The sequence below is a fragment of the Protopterus annectens genome, chromosome 1.part2, assembly GCF_019279795.1.
Source record: "Protopterus annectens isolate FY-2018-M chromosome 1.part2, PAN1.0, whole genome shotgun sequence".
Taxonomy (NCBI): Eukaryota; Metazoa; Chordata; order Ceratodontiformes; family Protopteridae; genus Protopterus; species Protopterus annectens.
The window spans coordinates 364591323-364612238 of NC_056727.1; the positions used below are offsets into that span (position 1 = coordinate 364591323).

General features: G+C 38.7%; 1 protein-coding gene across 1 annotated transcript in view; it reads left to right on the plus strand.

Annotated features, from left to right (window-relative positions):
* The window catches only part of MCM8 (minichromosome maintenance 8 homologous recombination repair factor), a 929462-nt gene extending 910151 nt beyond the window's left edge, over nt 1–19311 (plus strand). Inside the window, exon 19 of the mRNA XM_044056450.1 lies at nt 18043–19311. Within this exon, the coding sequence (XP_043912385.1) occupies nt 18043–18135 (93 nt within the window). The 3' untranslated portion in view covers nt 18136–19311. The remainder of the gene's footprint in view (nt 1–18042) is intronic.
* Nucleotides 19312–20916: the final 1605 nt, after the last annotated feature.

Sequence of the window (20916 nt, forward strand, 5' to 3'; positions counted from 1 at the left end):
ATGTAATCGGGGATTTACAGGATTCCTATGTAATTTGGGCAGGCCTTGAATGACAGGTACTAAAGCATTCTTAACAAATAAATAATTAAACAACTGCATGTCTGTTAAATCATTCTTAAGTAAATTCTTAAAAATATTATAAATCTTAATACATGCTGTAGGTGGATTGGACACTCCAAATTGGCCCTAGGCGTGAGTGTGTGCATGTGTGTGCCTTCAGTGGAAGGTTGGGCACCGGTCTGGCAACTCGACACTGTAAAACTCCACTGCCAATCATGAGCAGACAGGTGATCCGCTGTGGCGACCCCTAACCGGGAAAAGCTGAAAGAAGAAGAAGATTATAAACCTTAATAATCATGTGATCTACTTGTTTAGAAGTTATTTTAATATAAAAACACTGAAGCTTCTAAACTGGCTTGAACTACCTTACCTACTCCCACCTGTTTAGTGCCCACAAAATAATACTCAAACCCGACACCTGCCCATCACTACAAAACATCCTCAAACAGTACTTCCCATCTAGGACTCAGCTTATAGAATAAATATCTCCTGACCAGGACCAAGTCTAATAACACTGCAGGTGACTCATTTTACACAACCTGTGTCACTAAGCACTGGAACTCCATCCTACTCCCCTCTCCCCAAAACAAGACAACATTACCACAGGCTTCAAACACAACCTAAAATACCTAACTTCTTCATGGCTATGCTTATGCTTCCATCCTGACTAAATCCACCTTCCTTTCTGTTTCTCTGTCATTGCCAATCTGTCAATCACCCTGACTCTTTCACCTTTCTTATCCCAGTCTCTTTCTTCCTTAGTACTGCTTCTCCAACAAACCTACATCCATAATCCTGTCCTAGTAATACCCTTCCTTACCCACCCCATTATCTTACCTATCTACTGTCATCTAAACCTCTCCACTATCAAAACTTTTCCTACTTATGTTTTTCTTGATTATTTCTGCTTATATCCTTCCTCCTCCTCTATTTTCTGTTCCTGCTGTAGTGACCTCCTTCCTCATTAATGTCATTGCACATATACTGAACCTATGTGTGTTATCATCGGTCTTGTATCTCCAGCTACTACATGTTAACATGTCTTTGACTTATGTAAAATAATATAACTTCTGAAGTATATAAATGTCTTTATTATTTGGTTCAATACTACCTGCAAAGTAATGGTTAAACTGTTTCATTTTTATTGTTGCTCATTGTAAATATGATTTTATGCAGAGCTTTTCTCTCTGGGCCTCTGCTAAAGATGGGACTTGGATCCAGTTGGACTTTCCCAATAAATAAAAGACAAATTAAATAGATTTTGTGTTCCGACTTTGAGAAGACACCAGTCTAATCTCTGAAGCCTTGCAAGTCTCTCACATCATTCATTCACTTAGATATATGGCTGGTTATCATGTACAATAAGAGTACATTTGGACAGTAATATCCAGAGGCTACATAATTTCCTTCTACATCACTCTCATGCCAGCTCTTTCCCATTGTCAGATATTCCACGTTATCTAAAGAGTGCATCAAGAAAAGAGATTGAAGTATTTAGGAGAGTGGATTTAAAATGCCTCTGTTATGGCAGCTAAGGATATGTGGAAAGAAACTAAACAAAAGGTAATACAAAAATTGAGAAACTGGAAGCTCTTGTTTATGATCATGAATAGTAAGATATAAGAAGCGAAATATGCTTATTCCTTTTAGTTTTATATATATATATATAGGTCAGTCGTATTTTTACCAACCAGAAGAGAAGCTGTGGACAATACGTAATGAAAGAGTTGAAGGAATTTATCTAGAAGGGGAAAAGGGAAAGATTTAAGTGGGATAAGATGATCCTTCCAGTAGAACAAGGTGGTTTAGGATTACCTAATCTGAAGGCATATTTGAGAGATACACAGTTAAGGTTTATATATATAACACAAGCAGTAGATTATAATTTAAAGTGGAAAATGATGATGATGATGATGAAGCAGGGAGAAGTTCAAGAAATAAGGAGAAAGTGGGATTTTGGATGCAGATCCTTAAGGAGAATAATAAACATGCAGAATATTATTTAGCAGCATGTATTCTAATAACTAAGCCAACAAGAGAATGGAGAAAGGAGATTTTGCCAATAGGAATGACTGCAAGTATTTGTGCAGAAAACAGGCATGAAGGGGCTGACATTTATTGGAGAAATTTGGCAAAGGAGCCAAGGTATTTGGAGCAAATAAGTAAAGAGGGAAAGGTAATAAAGTTGGGTGAGGCCAAGAAGACATTAGGACTACAGGCTAGAGACTGCCTTCTCTAGCAGGAATTGATATCAGAGTGTAGGCAAAGAGAAATGGCTAGAGGAATTCTAAGTGAAAGCATGCCCTGGTACAGTTTTTGGGTGAATGTAGAATAGAAGCTGCTGTTAAAAAGGGTTATTTAATAGGGTGTATAAAATGTTGCATGATAACTATAAAAATCAATCAGAGGAGACTAGAAAAGATTGGGAAGAGAGACCAGAAAAACAAATTGCAAGAGAACAATGGGAAGACATATGAAGGACTCCCAAGTATGCAACAAAACCCAGAAGGTTTAGAATTTTTTCTTGAAAGTGTTTGCATAAGTATTTTTATACCGCAGGCAGACTTCAGATATATTTTTTTCTTCAGATAGATAGCAAATATTGGAGGTATGATGGAGAAGAAAGAGGTAACTTGGGCATATGTTTTGGGAGTGTGATGAGTTGACAGATTTAAAAAATTCCACTACAGAGTATTCTATCAGAAATGTTGGGAGAGACTAAGGATTTATCTAGGGCTATTGGTAAACAACCCATGGAAAAAAGTCTTATCACTGATAGACACTTTGCAACAAATACCAGATATACTCTGATAGCTATATATTGTTTCAACTGTACAGTAACTGGAAACATTTGATATTATTACTGACATCAGGCTGACTGTAAATATTGTATATAGTTTAAAATGTTATACATAATGTACTGTGAAAGTTTTCATAATATTATTTGAAAATAAAAACTATATGAGCAAAAAAAAGAAATATTGGGTGAGCAAATGTATATAACTAAGGAAATGATTGTTTTGAGTTGGAACACATAATCTGAATTGCCTCAACATAGCAGGGCATTGCTAAAAAACAAATAAATAAAAATATAGTAGGGCCTTGCTAAGTTTAATTCTGTTGACTGCAAAAAAAAAGAAGCAATTAGTAGAAAATGGAAATCAAAGTCTAAACCAACTGTATTTGATTTATTGAATATTGTAAAAGAAAGAAAAGGACTAGAAGAGGGATCTTTACAAACAGGAAGGAGCACATTACATAGAAATAAATGGAAATTGTGGGGAAAATACATGCAGAATAATGTTCATGAGGAGGAATGAGGTTTAAGGGACAGCATGAATTGATAAATTTATGTGAAGTTTGACTGATGATAGTTAAGAAAGAAAATTTGATGTATGGAAATGGAAAAACAATGATAATATGGTTTGATTTCTTTTATATTAACATATGTTTGCCAGTGTCTTAAGTAATTTAATAAAGGCATTTGAAAAATAATAAAAGTAGAGTATAGCTGGTCATACTGAAATGTTCAGTGGTGGGGGCAGTGTATACAGTCTGATAGTAACACATTGAAATACATTTCTTTGGTCATTTCATGTACTAACTGTGCTGCCTTATACATCAGGATTGAAGTGCAATGAGATTCTTGCTAGTAAAATGACATTCTTATGGCTGATTTATACCCAAGTCTCGTATTACAGTTCCATGATTTTTTCCAGTGGTTTGCATCTCTGGAGTGTGTTCATGTACCTGATATCACCAGCTAAGTGCATTTTTATTAAGGGTTGTGAAGTAATATTCTGAAAAGTTAACAGTCATATTTCATAAGGTTACTCAGTAATGGTCCTGTACCAATAGCTATCATAAATTCTCATATTACCAGTTGGCTCTTTTGTTGGTCATAGAGTTCACAAAAGATGTGCACATTTTGCAAATTTTCAGACTTACAATTTCTGCATGCAGTCTTGGGTGCTTCATTTATTTGAATGCAATATTGTTATGGCCTGAAAACATTTCCATTCCACATTTCACATTTGCAATATTGTGTGAGTACAGTAATGACTGAGAATGCTTATTTACTGAGTTGTCATTGCATCAGAAGTAGAAATACTATCCCTTTCTTCAGAATATGAAATTTTTGTTTCGCTGAAATTTAACCCTTTCTCAATTTTTAGATTGGCATGCAGTATATTGCATTAACTAACATTTGGCATGTGTTTTTTTTTACGCCTGGCATACCAGTTAAGTGCATTTCACATATTCAGGTAAAGACATGTAATTATGATATCATTTGTAAACAGTAGTAAAGATTATTGCATTTTTACACATATGCATTATTAATGCAGAAAAGTAATGTGAGGGTATTAAATTGAGATTATTATAATATAAAGTGATTGAGTGTGATAATGTCAAGTTAGGGGTCTATAGGAGCAGTGAGGGCTTTTTTTAAATAAAAAACAGCTTTATTAAATTATAACTTAGACATAGCAGTCATACATTTATATAAATGAAAACAAACCATATTGATATCTTTTCAATTGGAAATGTTATACATCACTTATAATCTGTCCAGTCATCGTCAATTAAACATTACACAGCTCATTCAATTCCCGTCTTCCCTTAAACCTCATTCCTCCTCCAAAACATTATTCTGCATGTATTGTTCCCACAGTTCCCATTTTCTCTCTGTAATTTTTTCCTACCCTTTTCTAAAGATCCCACTTCCACTTGTTTTATCTCTGTTACTATATTCAGTACTTCTAGTACAGTTGTTTAGACTTTGATTTCCATTTACTAGTAATTGCTTTTTTGGCAGCCACCAAAATTAAATTCAGCAAGGCCTTACTATGTCTAGGCAATTCTGATTCTGTTTCATAGCTCAAAAAATCATTTCCTTAGTTACACCAATTTGTTCACCCAGTATTTCTGTTAGTCTGTATGGAATTTTTAAAGGCTGTCAACTCATAACACTCTCCAAAAATATGTTCCCAATTGCCTCTTTTTTCTCCATCACACCACCAACATTTGTAATCTACCTGAGGAAAAAATCTTTGGAGTCTGCTTGGGGTGTAAAACTACCCGTGCATACACTTCCAGTGAAAGATCCTAAGTCTTGTAGACTTTGCATATTTGGGAGTCATACATATATCTCCTATTGCTTCTTTGTTGATTGCTTCTCCAATCCCTCTTCCTAATCCTTTCTAACCTCCTCTGATTGATTACTATAGTTAGCATGCAGTATTTTACATGCCCCACTAATTAACCATTTTTTACAGCAGCCTCTGTTCTAGATTCTACTAAAAACTCAACTAGAACTGGTCTTTTGCTTAGGATCACCCCATTTCTTTCTCTTTGCCTATACTCTGACATCAGGCCTTGATAGGGAAGGCAGTCTGTATCCTTCAGTCCAAATTTATTTGTCATCTTTTTCTACTCTATTACCTTTTCCTCTCTAATAATTTGCTCCCAATATCTTGATGCATTGACCAGTTTTCTCTAGTTTAAAGCTCCAGCCCCCTCTTGCTTATTCTCTGAACCCGTAATTGCAGTCATGCCTATCAGCAGAATCTCCTTTCTCCATCCCCATGTTCACTTAGTTCTTAAAATGCTTTCTTCTATCTTATGAATGTAATATTCTGTGAGGTTATTGTGATTCTCCTTAAGTATCTGCATCCAAAAGTCTTGCTCTCTCCTTGTTTCTTGAGTTTCCCCTTGTTTCATCATTATCCCTTTCCACACTGAATTTTAGCTTTCTGCTTGTGCTATGTGTTTTCAGTTTCTCAGTTTTTATATTAACTTTTGTTTAGTCTTTTCCCACATATCTTTGGCTGCCATAACAGAATCCCTTATAATCCATACTCCTAAGTACTTCATTTTTTCATGTCCCAATAAATATGGGCATTGCTGAACCTATTTGTGTGCGTGTGCACATAGTTTATAGCTATTCCCTTTGTTTTAGCTTATAGGTTCATAGGTGTGTACTAGGCTAATGGCCCTAGGGCCTTTACAAGCCTAGCCATAGGATTACCCCTGGCATAATGCCACCCGACCTTAGTTCCTAGTGCCTGTCAAGTAGAGCCACTGGTGTTATCCCCGGGATGAATTTTCTGTTTCCCATTCACTCATCAAGATTTCTCTTGAAGAGGGTCAGCGAGGTGCTCTGCTTGACGTATGGGAGGTCTGTTCCATAGTATGGGCAGTCTCTGGGTTATGAACCTGTCCCTCCAACATGTTCCGTTAATTGTGGTAATGAGGTTGAGGTCTCTGGAGCATGTGGTGTGGAGGGCTTGGGATTTCTTTAGATGTAGCATTTCTAACAGAGCTGGGTCAGACATGGCTTTGTAAGTCAAGCAGAGATCGCCTCTAAGCAGGCGATATGAGATGGAGAATAGTTTGAGTTTCTTGAGTCTGCCCATGTAGGACAAGTGTTTAAGGTCTAGGATCCTCTTTATGAGGTACTTTTGCAGCCTATCCAGTTGTTGCAGGTGTCTAGTGAGGTACATGCCAAATGGGGCATTGTACTCGATGATTGGCCAATGAGGGAAGAGTAGAGGGAGACAATGACCTCTTTCTTCCTGGATGCAAAACCCTTAGTAATGAGATGTGCCACACAGGATTTTCTGACCACAGTGGCAATGTGGTGATCAAAAGAGAGGTTGCTATCAACTTGTGTTCCCAGATCTCTTATAACGTCTTCTGTGTTCAGTGGACTACCATCAATGTGGTAATTCATGGGAACTGGGTTTTTCCCAAAGGGGAATTTTTTGGCATTGAGCTTAAGGCCATGGTTCTGACACCAGTCGTTGGTCACAGCGAGGCCATTCTGTAGAATGTCGACATCACTTGAGGAGTTAATAATAGCTCCCAACTTGGAATCGTCTGCGAACTTTGTCAGTCAGAGTCCCTTCGTGTTGGCCTAGACTTCAGAGAAGTAGATAAACAGGAGAGGACCCAGGACAAAACCCTGTGGGACTCCACTCATGACTAATCAGCAGTCTGACTTGTTGTCAGCTACTTTCACACTGTGGGTTCTATCTGTGAGCCAGTTTTCAACCCACCTAGTGATATAGGGATTGATGCCAGGCTTAGTGAGTTTTTCTGTCATTCCTGAGTGAGGAATGGTATCAAAAACCTTGGCGAGATCAAGGTAGGCTGTATGAACCACCTTGCCTTCATCCACAGCTCTGGTGACTGACTCAGAGAAGTCAACCAAGTTGAGCAAGTATGATTTACCCTTCACAAAACCAAACTGTGTGGGATCCAGAGTTTGGAGATTCCCTATAGCCTTGTTTATTAGGTTCATGATGATGCGTTCCATAGCTTTGCATATCAGACTCATCAGGCTAATGGGACAATAGTTCCCAGGGTCTGTAGTCGCTCCTCCTTTATGGAGAGGGATGAATGTAGCAGTGTGCCATTCGGCAGGGACAAAACCTGAGGTGAGGCTGTGACTGAACAGGGCACACAGGTGAGGTGCCAGTTCACTCTGTAATTCATGTAGAACACAGGTCCCATAAAGGCTGAATTCTTGGCCTTGGACAGTGCTGTTTTAACCTGTGCAGCAGTAGTACTGGGTGTCTGGCAATCTACTAGTATTGTGATTAGTCCTTGGGGGGGGGGGGTAATGTTGGCACTGAATCTGTTGGCCAGTATACTGGCTGTATCTGTTGGCTCGGTATAGGAGGTACCATTGTGCAGTAGCTCAGAGCAAATCTGGGTATTGCCATGGAGATTCTTTACATAACTTTAGAAGGCCTTGTGGTTATCTTTACTATCTGCTGCAATTCTGTTTTCATACCTAGCATTAGAGGATTTGATGAGGGATCTCAACTTTTTGTTGAGGCAGATAAGGGAGTTTTCCCAGTCTTGAGACTTCACCTTATTCCGCATCAGTTTCCTCTTTCTGTTGTAGAGTTTATTTATGGCAGGGGATCACCAGATTGGCTTCCTTTTTTGGAGAGGAGTGTCTTGGTTCTATTGGGTATGGCGAGATCCATGCATTTGTGTACGTATTCGTACAGTGCATTTGTGTATGATTCTTCAGTAATTTTGTATCCCGAAAACAGAAGAAACTGTCTGGGAATGTTCCACAATGCTGAAATGTCCTTTCCTGGTTATATCAAGTGTAAACTAATACCATCTGGCAATAAAGCCAACTTTTCTTGACTACCATACCAGTTATATGCTTGAATTTCTGAGACCCTAATAAATATAATGCAAATAACAAAGGGGAAACAGGACACCCCTGCCTGGTTCAAATGCTCAAACAGAACTTAAAGAGGAAACCTCTCACTTTAATTTTTTTGCCTCTGATCCCTCATATTTCCTTCTAATTAACATTATACTTTTATCAGGGGAATGCAAATATTTCCATTTCACCCTCCAGGAAAAAATATTCTGAAAACAGTTGGATACAGCAGCTTGAATCTCACACCTGCTTCTCGACATTACATGATTGCTGGAAAACATTTACTCCTCTTCTGCCTGGTGTACAATGAGTACTCATTTTCCACAAACACTGTACTGTCTCCCACTTTTAGTACTTTCTCTTTCTGTCACAGTTTTGTCAGAATCAACTCTTTTGGCTGGTGGGATTGCATCTTTAGTGTTAAAGGTCTGGGCTCCTTTCTCATGGCCAGGTTTGGATCCTACATGTGATGTGCCCTTTCAGTTAACAACTGCCGTTGTGGAATACCAGTCCAGTTGTTTTTATAAAATTAATACAGTCTGTTCTTTCCAGTATCTCTGGTATAGCGGAGAATCTCAGATTTTTCCTACATGCTCTCTCTCTCCTCTAATTCTAACATTTTTGAAGTATCTCTTCTTGAGCTGCCTCATACTGTGCCAGCCTTTTCTTCATTTTGACTTCTGATGTTTGCAATTTTATCAGTTCTTCTGAATATCTGTTTAAAGCATCTTCCATTTTTGTCAGCCTTTGATTATCAGCAGTTGATATACTACCTTTACTGTAATCAGCTCTGAGCACATTTGACTTATTTATTTCACTAGATTTTTCGAAGTCATGTTTTGCAACAAAGCTGGAGCTTGAACTGCTTTTGCTGAGCAACTGCAGGATTCTTCCCAGCCAGTGCTTTCTCCTCTCCTTTTCTGACTGATTTTCTTTCAGGGTCTCTGAATTTCATTTTTGCTGACATCCAAGCAGTGTACGTACTAGCAAGTTACTGAAATGTGCCCAAAAAGATTAAGTCACTGGCTCTGTTTTCTGAGTTTTTGTTTTCACAGTGGAAGAGCTAAACTTAAGCTGTTACTCAATGTGCTGCCATCTTGGAGGTCTGGGAGCAGTGTTTTGGAAAAAATAATACTAAACACCATTGGGCAAAAGAAATGCAGCCAGAGATATAACTCTTTAATCTGATGATGTCAGTTTTCATTCTTTCTTCAGCTTATGGGTTCGTACAAAAGCTTGTGGCAACCAGAAAACTCTCGAGCTACTCCCTTACTACAATGCACCAACCCCAAGTACCTTATATCTCATTTGCCTCTTCCAGCGAAAGACGTGGTGTTACAGTGCTCTTGAGTGACTCTTCGTTATTAAAATAAGTTGCTCCTTTTTTCCTCTTTAAAAAATTTTTTCTTCCTTTTTCAATTTAATTGCTGTTTAAACTTACCCTTTTGTCTAAAACCTTCTCTATTTTTCTTTCTTGTACTCTAGTACTTCTCCAGTATTCTTAATAGTACACTCTTCCTTTCTTACATTGTATTTTTCTACTTTAATACCATCATTGGTAGTCTTTCCCCATTTTCTTAAAAAAAAAGAATATATATATAATATTTTTCTCTGGTATTTGTCTTACCTTTTTCCGTATCAGGATGGCAGAGAAACCGGCTGGTTTAAAAAAAATGTGCTAAATGCAGTCATAAAATACCGCTTTCTGATATATGCATTCCTTATGTATTTATTGTTTGGGACTTCATCACCTCCAGGAGGACTGCTCCATTTGCCACTCCTTCAACCCTAGAGCTCTGGTGGAGCATAAGAATAAATTAATTCTTAAAGGGTTACTTCCTTCCGCTTTTTCTGAGGCCTTATCTCGAGCTTCCCCTGAGAAAACTAAAAGGACCATTTCTCCCAGTACTTCAACAGATTCTATAAAATTGTCTGGGAAATCAAAGAAAAGACCTCTTTCAGATCTGACTGACTCTTTGGATCCTAAAAAGAAAATTACAAAATTGTCAGATCTGACTTCACACTCAGATCCAAGACATCTGACTAAGGAGGTATCAGATCCGACTTCACAATCAGATTCAAAGCTTAAGAGGCCTAGGCATTTATCGGATCAGACTTTGAATCCGACACCAAAAATGTCAGATCTCACGAATCATTCCGCACCCCTTTCAAGGACCAGATACTCTCCCACAGTGGACCCTGTTTCATCTAGGGTTCCTTCTCCTTTTTTTGGAGAGACCTAGGTCTCCTCCCCTTATATTCACTCACTGTTCCAGGAACAATAGAGCAGAAAATGCGGAGAGGTTAATGAGAAGGATTCTGTCGGTGCAGAGCATGTTAAGTTTTCCGTCGGCTCCTATGTATTTGCATCCGACCCTCCACTACTCTCCCTGTGCAAGTTCCTCCTCTGACTCTGTCTTGGAGATGCTGGATCATAGTCATTTGGGCCCATCTGCATCAGATCTGAGAATATCTTTATCCTCTGATCTGAAGCTTGCTCTGAGCTCTTCAGTTATATCGGATTAGGAGAGCTCTCGATGCCGGAGCTGCCCTGTCAGGTCTTGGGTGTCATAGTCGACTCTGAAGTTCCTGGGGCTGTCTCTGCACCTCTGGGTGTTGGCAGAGGTCAGTTTGGCTCTGACCTCAGCCTTGGTGGAGTTCTCCTTGGAGCAGCTAGGGACTTTGGCCCAGAGGCTTGCCCTTTCGGACCCAAGGTCCTTTTCCTTTCTAGGGGGATCTGCCTTTGAGGTCATGGAGACAGCCTTGTCAACATCCTCAAAAAGACAGTTCCCTTCACCTGGGATTCTCTACCTACAAACTTGCCACCTCTTCACTTAGATTCTTATCTACCCTCTCCACAGGGCAGCCGATACTGAAACCCCAGGCTTCCCAGCAGGGTCTTTTCACCTCTCCTGATACCTTCCCAGAGCACCCCACTGAGCAGATCCCTAAGAAGAGAACGTGCAAGAGGAAGCACTTAGACTCTCCTGAGAGGTCAGTCACAGAAGACACAGACTTTGATGAAGGTGAAGGGTCCCCATGGTCTCCTCCTGAAGATGTCCAGTTTGGAGACATCCTTGAAATCCTGAAACAGAGTGGTGGCTGGAAGTCCAGCAACCCTTCCTTGGAGGAGTCTGTGTTCCTGGAGGCGTTTGGTACTGACCCGTCTACCTCCGCCCACTGATGACCTCATTGATTTGGTTTCTCGGCAGGCATGGAACACCCCAGACACCACTGAACCATTCCCCCAAAGACCAGACAAAATTTTAAGAGCATCATGGAACAGACAGTTTTGGACAAAATAGGTGCCTGTTGATGTCATTGTTGTGGCGGCAGACACTAAGAAGGAACTATCCAAAGAGAGTTCCACTGTCCATCCTCCGAACAAGAAGTCTTGGTTGATGGATAGGTTTGGGAAGCATGTCTATGCTTCAGTGACCTTTTCCTTAAGGTCTCTAAACTCTTTGGCACATTTCACCAGATAACAGAGAGACCTAGTTAAGGACCTCTCTGATAACCTTTTCAGGATCCGTTTCTGATGAGGTAGAGACATCTGAGAGCAGTTGGCTACCTTGCAATCAAGTTCCAATTTTTCGGTGAGGTTAATTTTGCATGCAGCTGAAGGAACCTCAAGGGCAGCGGGTTCCAGCTCTCTCAAAGTAATAGAGGCAAGAAATCAGGTTCTTCAGACATGCTCTTATCTGGGAATAACCATAAACTACGAAACGTCTCACTTGGAACTACTCAAAAGTTGGAGTTTATAGGAGCAGTTGTTCAACACAAAATCAATGATAGCTTCACTGCCTCCTCTAAGAGTTCAGATCTTAAGAACACAGGTCAGGAAAATAATGTGCAGCATCAAAGTCTCTCCCCTCTTGGTTCTTCAGGCCCAAGGATCGATGGCAGCAGCAGCAACTTTAGTACCTTTAGCCAGGTTTTACATGAGGATTCTACAATGGATGCTAGCTATACAATGCTCAGTACTTTACCAACCTATGACAACCCTTATATATATTACATAGATCTGAAAAAGAAACCTCAGGTGGTGGATTCAATCAGAACAGGTCCTACAAGGCCATCCATTTATTCTCCCTCAGCCCATGGCCATAGTGACCATGGATGCTTCCCATTTAGGGTGGGTGGCATCACCTGGGGAAAACAGTCAAAGGCACTTGGTCCTCCAAAGAGGCCAATTTTTATATCAGTCTTCTAGAGATTAGATAGGTGCTTTTAGCTTTGCAGGCCTTTCAAGAAGCTCTTCCAGCGGGAACAATTGCAATTCAAATGGACAACGTGTAGTAGTTCAGTACATCAACAAACAGGGAGGAGCCAAATCTTACCCCTTGTGTCGAGAAGCACTCAGAGTGTAGAGATGGGCAATCTCATCTAACCACTTTCTCATCACAATGCACATTCTGGTTAAGTCCAGTGTGATAGCAGACAAGATGAGCAGGTGCATTCTTCTACCTCACGAATGGTCTCTCAACAAAAATGTGACAGTAATGAATTTCATCAGTGGGGCCAGCCTTGATGGGATCTTTTCACTTCCACCCCAAACAAGTGCAGCAGCTACTTTGCCTTGATCTCCCCACAGGGGTAGTCACAAGAGATGCTGTACTTCACGATTACCCCCCAGACGTCTTTGTGCCTACCCACAAATTCTGCACATTTCCAAGTTTCTTTTGAAGGGCAAAGTTAACCTCATCACACCTTTTTGGCCTCAACAGATTTGGTTCCCCTTCCTTTGGCCTCACTTACTCCACCAACTCTGGATTCTGGAGCTAACCGCAGAACTCCTGTCTCATCCAATAGGCATGATTCATACAGACATACTGAACCTCAGGCTGATTGCTTGGCTTCTTAGTTCCATTAATAGCCAACCTATGCTCTCCTCTCCAGTCCATCAGATACTTTTATCTTCACATAAACCATCAACACGTAAACTCTACTCCAGTAAATGGAGGATTTGCCTTTACTGGGCCCACAAAAATAACGTCAATCCTTTTTCAGCACCTTTGCATACTATCCTTGAATTCTTAGCCATACTTTTTAAAGATGGAGCTAGCTCCTCCACATTGAAGGTCCAGCTAGCAGCACTCTCAAATTTTCACACAGGATTTTAAGGTGTTTCTGTTGCCTCCCATAGACTATGCAAAACTTTTTGCGAAGTACTCTTCTTCTAAGACCTCCTTTTAGAGACCCTTCTCCCCATGGGATCTTAATCTGATTTGGAGCAACTTACTCAGCCCCCTTTTGAACCAGCAGCTAAATGTGAACTAAAGTATCTCTCTCTTGGAAAGCAAGTTATTCTAGTAGCCATTACTTCTGCTAGAAATATTTCAGAGATTCAGGCCTATCTTTGAAACCACCTTATTTGGTCTTTCACAAAGACAGGTTCACATAAAGAACTAACACTTCTTTTCTCCCTGAAGTAGTTTCAGAGTCTAATCAGTCTGCCAGTTTGCCAGTTTTCTTCCCCAGATTTTCTAACAAAGGTGAATACACATTGCATTTATTGGATGTCCACAGGGAATTAAATTTTTACTTGCACAGAACAGAAATTATCAGAAAGACTGACCAGTATTTGTCTTTTTTTCTGACATAAAACTAAGAAACTCTGTTGCACAAAAATTACTCTATTGAGATGGCTTACGGATTGTATTTGTTAGATATACAACAAAGTTGGCATTACCTTATTGAAACCATTACAAGCTCATTCCACTAGTCCCATGGCTACATCATCAGTCTTCCAGTCTAGACCTTCCATGGACGACATTTGTGCTGCAGCTACTTGGAGTTGGAAAACTCCGCACGCAAATTGTATATGGACACCAGGGTAGAGCATCATTTGGTTCAATGGGACTCAGAAATATCCTTCCTTGAGTCCACCTGGGGGCGTTGTAGCTGTGGACTCTGTCCCACAAGTTGAGGACAGAATGAAAATTGACAACACCAGATAAAGAAGTTATGTGCTCACCATAATGTTCCGTCTGTGTTGTCCATTTTCATTCTTCTTCAACTCCCCTCCCACCAACCCCTGTCCCTGTAATCTCCTGAAAGAGCGAGTGTTTTTCTGATTATACCATTTCCTTGGAACATAGAGAAGACTATATCTGGAGCAATCTGTAATTCAGTACTTTCTGCTAATGTTAACAAACAATCTGAGATGCTTAGGGTTGGTGCATTGTGGGTAAGGGAGTAGCTCGAGAGTTTTCTGGTTGCCACGAGCTTTTGCAGTGGCCAAGTCATATCTTAGGGATCAGATCCAAACCCATAAGTTGAGGAAGAATGAAAATGGACAACATAGATGGAACGTTATGGTGAATACATAACTTCTTTTTTCATTATTACAATATACTGATTATATGTCATTATCTCATGGAGAGTAGGCCATGCTTTGGGAAGCAAGGTGATAGGATTTGTCATGAATCACTGTGGGATATACAGGGCTTCAATAACTAATGAGTGAAAATGTTATAAAAATATAAAGCATGTTGACATATTTATATTAGGAAAAGAAAGCAACAGATAATACTAAGAGGCCTATTGAAGCAGTGGGATTTAGGAGAAATTAACCTTAGCATAAGAGCAACATAGCCAGAGATATGTGTTTTGGGGGTACACTGTAATAATAGAATTATTCTAAAATTGAGAATAGTATTTTATGAGTTGTATATTGTGCCTTAGGAAGCAAGGTGGCACCCGCAGGCTCACAAGATATGATAGGTATCTGTGTGAAAATATCACCATGTCAGGTATAGGGCTTGAGTTTCTGAAGAGTGTTTGCAAAAAGGTGTAACAAATGTGAAATATTTTCCATATCAAAAATGGAGTCGCTGGTCTCATATTTGGGGGTGCCTATGCAAACAGTGTGTGTGTTAAGAAAATGTTATACTAAACACATTTGAGTAACAGAAATATGTAAAAATATTTATTTGATTTGCACTGCATTAATGTTAATATTATTTCAGTACTCAGATTAATATATTGTGAACATTAGGTCATGTATTAGAAAGCAAAATGACATCTGCAAGCTGACAGGGTATGGTATGTATCCATAATGAAAATGTTAGTTTAAGATTGCACAGGGCTTATGTTACTGAAGAGTGCATGCAAAAAGTTATAAAAATATGAAACATTTTCCATTTATGCTTTGTTACATCAAAATGGATTGTGCTGCTGTCTCATTTTAGGTGGAGTACATAAGCAATGGGTGTTAGGGAAAATGATAATAAACTCACATGGGAAAGACAAGCACAGCAAGAAATTTACCCATTTGAGGTCCAAACACAAATTGTGTTAATGTTGACATCATTCTAATATTTACACTAATATTGCAGGAATAAGTCATGATATAAAGAAAGGTGGAGCTGCAAGTTGACATTCTATTGTAGACATCCATAGTAAAACATTAAAGTGGGATGTAAATTGCTTAAGTTACTAAAGAATGCTTGCAAAGGGTTATGAAAAATATGAAATATTTTCCATATTTGTATTAATAAATGAACAACTGAGGGTAATGCTGTCATACTGGGGAGCATATGCAAGCAGTGTATGTCTGGAAAACAATACTAAATTCACTTGGGTAAGAGAAACAGCCAAAAATAGACCTGTTTATTGGAGCTACACCTTATTAATATTATTCTAATATTTCATAAACATACATTATGCAAGCTGAGAGGATATGGCAGCTATCTGTAATGAAAACATACCTGTAGGATATACAATTCTTGAGTTGCTGAAAAGTGTTTGCAAAACATTATAAAACTGTGAAACATTTCCCATGTTTGTATTAGTAAATCAAAAGTGGAATGTGATATTGTCATGTTGTGAGGTCTGTTTAAACTGTTGATGTTAGAAATAATAAGCTAAACACATATGGGTTAGAGAACCATGTGAAGAAATATTAACTGTTTATTTGAGGAATACTATATTAATACTAACTTAATTGTAGCTTGGCTCCATGATGCAGAGGGATGGAGCCCTGACTGATTCCCAGTTGATATGAGTTTGATTAGCAGCCCCAACTGTAGAGGAGCCTGGCAAAGAGGGAGAGGAATAAAGGGTCTTGGCCTACTTACCTTTTCCATGGGGCAGGGAGAAGGTAGGCACTCGGAAACACATGGAGATGATGTGATTTCCCTGTTTGAGACCAGGTTAACCACCTACCATGCTTCAGGGAAGGTAGACAGGTCTACCTTTCTTGCAAACATGAGGGGTGACCATCACAGACCACCTTTGCATACCTCTTCCCTTGTGTAGAGGAGCATGTACATGGACATAGATCTGTAATCAAAAAACCCAAACCACCCTTCCTAACTGCTTTAATGATAGCCCTCTTGCTCAATTGTCACACCACTGATGAGAACAAATGTTCCTATAAACAGAAAGAGGTTATACTAATCAAAAGGCAACCAGGGCAAAAAAAAAATAACATTATTCTAATAGTGACACTAATATGTCATGAAAAGTAGGTTATGCATTACAAAGCAAGATACTAACTGCATGCAGATAGGATATGGTAGGTATATTGAGTGAAAACATCAACATGGGATGTACAGGGCTTGAGTTAATTAGGAGCATTTGCAAAAGGTTATGATAAATTATATTGTATGTATTTACAGTAATAAAAGAATGGGGTGTGATACGAGGTGGGCCTCTGCAAGCAGGGGGACTTGATTAAAAGTAATATATTACACACACGTATGTAACACAAATGCAGACAAAGATAAATAACATTCTAATATTCAGCCAGATATCTCTTGAATGTTGGGTTAGGTAAGTTTGAGAGAGCACGGTGCCATCTATACACATAACATGTGACATGATTTACTAGCCATGTACTGAGAAACAGCATGGGATGAAGTTAAAAAGTGTTTGCAAAAAGTCAAGAAACAGGATATATTTTCCATATATTATTTATACAGAAATGGAAAATTATAGTGCCGTCTTGGGGTGATGTATACAAGCAGTGAGTGTTATTTAAAAATTAGTGTTAAGCAATATGAAAGCATACTGAGATATAAATGCTCGCTGAAGCATTTATAAATATTTCATGCATACCACTACATTTTGGTTAATGAATAGCATGTAAACAGCATAACATCTAATTTGTCTCTGACTACAAGTTGCATAGCTCTTCAACCATGTTCATGCTCTTGGGTGTGCATGCATATTTTCACCATCACAATATCATCTTTTGCCCTTTTCACAGACAGAGGGCTTCACTGTATAAGACTACTATATTAGTGTTTTTATATACGTGTATAGTAGACATTTAGTAATGCAGCTATGGTGAATTTACCAATAGGCTCCACCTAAGGATCACACATTTGCCTGCACTGGCTTCTTTATCTCTTGTCTGATATGAATGAAAACTACGCTGTTATGCAGTCCAGAATTTCTCCTGAGCCTAACATTAAGTTTATGTTCCTTGTTATGTGACTGTAGGAATATATTCATTCCCATCATTTACAGCACATTCTGTTTTCAGTTGTCAGCTTGTGGTCCTGGTTCATATTACAACAAAATGCTGACAATTTTTCAAATGTTAATTTTAAGTCAGGTGGTTTACATTATACTTTAATGTATGTAGCCAACACAAATCATGTAAACCTTCCTATATACCAGAGTTGGAGGCAGGCTGTTTAAATAAGATGAGGAATTCCTCTTCATCCAGAAGTTCCTGATTTTATCATAATAACCATAAAATCCGTATCATTTGTTGCATCTTCCTCCTGTTGGACTTGCTGATGTATAATTATTATTACTATTTATTTATTTATTTTTTGCAGGTACCTGACTTTGAAGGCTTCATTAGTTCTCTAAATGACCAAGGCTATCTTCTGAAGAAAGGACCTAAAATGTATCAGCTTCAGACAATGTGAAAAAAAAAAAACAACTAAAGTTTCTCCTCATGACACCTTTTCTGCTGACTTGGAGTTTTGTTTTACTACACAGGAACTTTAAGATCGACAGAAAACCATTTACTAAAAAGAAGATAGTTATAGACACTTGACCTTGAGAGCTGTAACAGTTTTTCAGCAAGTTTGTGAAGTGACACATTATTTTATTATAAATAAAACAAAACAGGGAAGGACATCTTAAAAAGCAAAAAAGCAATGGTATTCAATGTCAGAAAGGATGTATTTTAGCATGAACTGAGGAAATACTTTAAAAGTGTTGTATTCAAGTCTTAGAGAAAGTAAGAAGGCCAAATTACATGTTGTATCATCACAGCCATTAAGTATACAAGAAACTTTCTTAACTCACACAAGAGACAAAATACTTTAATTGCATCATGTTATGCTTATAGAAGACATACTTGGGAAGCAAGTAGACAAATGTGTGGCTGACTTCTCTGTTATGGCCTGTTTCTTGGCTGAAAAGTGTTGAAGAAGAACCATTTCATTTATTCAGTTAACTAAATACATTAAATTAAAAATATAGTCAACTGTGGCAGGCTGAGGTCCAGTTTTCACAATCCTCATTGCTAATACTGGCAGCTTCCATTATAGAAATGGTATAATTTGAAATAAGATGAGCAATAGGTCTTGAGTCTAGCTAGGGCAAGGAATACAGAATTTAACTGACTTTTAGCATAATTTGAAACACCACAAATTTTTCTGCCCATCGGTGTCACAAGTTGTAGAATTGTATTATTTTATTTGGCTCTATTATGAAATCAACACTATTTTAAAAAGATGTTATCACACTGTTTATTTCCAGTCTAAAATTTGGAAATTTCAATTATTCATCAGTAATGGTTTGTCTGATTTAATTTAATGGTTTGCCTCCATTGGTAATATGAAGCATGACGTGCAGATAGATTTAGATCTGATTTAAAGATGTATAAATTTTGTTAAGTTAAAAATGCTGATTTGCTGATGTAAGTAAATTTTCAGAAGTATTTCTATTTGTATAAAATGTGCAGATGAATTTTTAAAATCTTTATTTATTTCTGAATACACTCTCAATTCTAAACTGAGTTTTCCAAGAGGATAGATTGTATTCCTGATAATTATTTTCAGCCTGTTTTGTCATTTCTAATACTAATTAAATTATTTCACTGTGTTTTTATTAAGAGAAATAAAGACTATTTTGGCTGAAGGCATCTGCAGGAAGTTGATAAATAGTTCAGGGTGCTACATATACCTTCCTAGTTAGACATTTTGTTAGTCTTACTTCACAGTACCCACTGCAACCTCTCTTCCAACTGTGTCAATGCTTACTGTTTGTGGAGGGAACAAAGTGTCTGTTTTCAATGCAGGTAAAATGGGTTTATATCATAAGCTCGAAAGCTGATAACTCCGAAGCACAAAACTCCGAACTCAAAGTTTAAAAACATCGAACCGTAGAACGGAGATCGTCATAGAATGCGGGAAGGGAAGATTTCCCTTTACTGCACTGTAGTGCGATCTCGGAGTTGGTATATTTAAGTAGCGGGGGGGAGCCCCCCACATGGAGGGTGCAGGGGGGCTTGCCCCCCTGCATAGAGCGTTTTTTTTGTTTTGTTTTGGTAATTATTGGGGAGGAATTTGGTGGATTCGATGTTGTCAACTTTCGAGGTTTGAAGTTTGCAGTTTTGTGCTTCGGAGTTACCAGCTTTCGATTATATGATATAGACCCAGTAAAAATTAGTACTTTGAAGTGTTGCTCTGATCTCTGTAATGCCCCTGCCAAGTACTACTTCTATCCAACCCTTGCAGTACAGTGAACTTAAATTCCTACCAAACCACATCAAAAGTTTTCTTTAAATTAAATATACAGTTCCAGCTTTGCAGTCTCCTGCCCTTTCAGCCCACTCAGCAAAGTCTACAAACTTCCTCAAGTTATTCGTCAGTGATGTGGTCGTATTTCACCCCCTTTTTTCAATCATCCACTGGTTCTGGAATCACCCTGTCCAACCACCCTACCAGGATCCTGGCAACTCTGCCTAGCTGAACGTCACCCCACCTCTATGACCACAATGCTGTGATATTCTTTATATAGACTAGACCAAACCAGACCTAAAATAAATTATACCATATTTTGTTGATTTATTTATCGAGCTATTTATTTAATCCCAGTCCCCTTACTGACCTTCAAGGCGATCATCCAATGGACCCATGCCTCATCCAAAAAAAGGAAGCCAATCTGGTAGTCCCCTGCCATAAACAAACTCTACAACAGAAGAAAGAAACTGTTGCAAAAAAGAGTAAAATTCCATGATTGGATGAACTCCCTGGTCAGCCTCAGTAAGAAGCTAAGATCCCTCATAAAATCCTCCAAAGCTAGTTACGAAAACAAAATCGTCACTGACTCTAAAGACAACCACAAAGCATTCTATAGCTATGTCAAGAATCTCAATGGCAACACAGATCTGCTCTGAGTTACAGCACAATGGCACTAAATATACAGAACCAACTGATATTGCCAACATCCTGACAGATAGGTTCAGTGCTAACTTTACCCCCCCCCCCCATCCCCTAAAGGGCCCATCTCTATATTGGAAGAATGCAAAGTTCCTATAATCACGGCTGCACAGGTAAAAAACACACTCTCCAAAGCTAAGAACACAGCATCCATGGGACCTGACAACATCCCAGGCTGCGTTCTACATGAATTACAGAACGAACTGGCACCCCACCTAAGTACCATGTTCAATCATAGCCTCACCTCAGGCTATG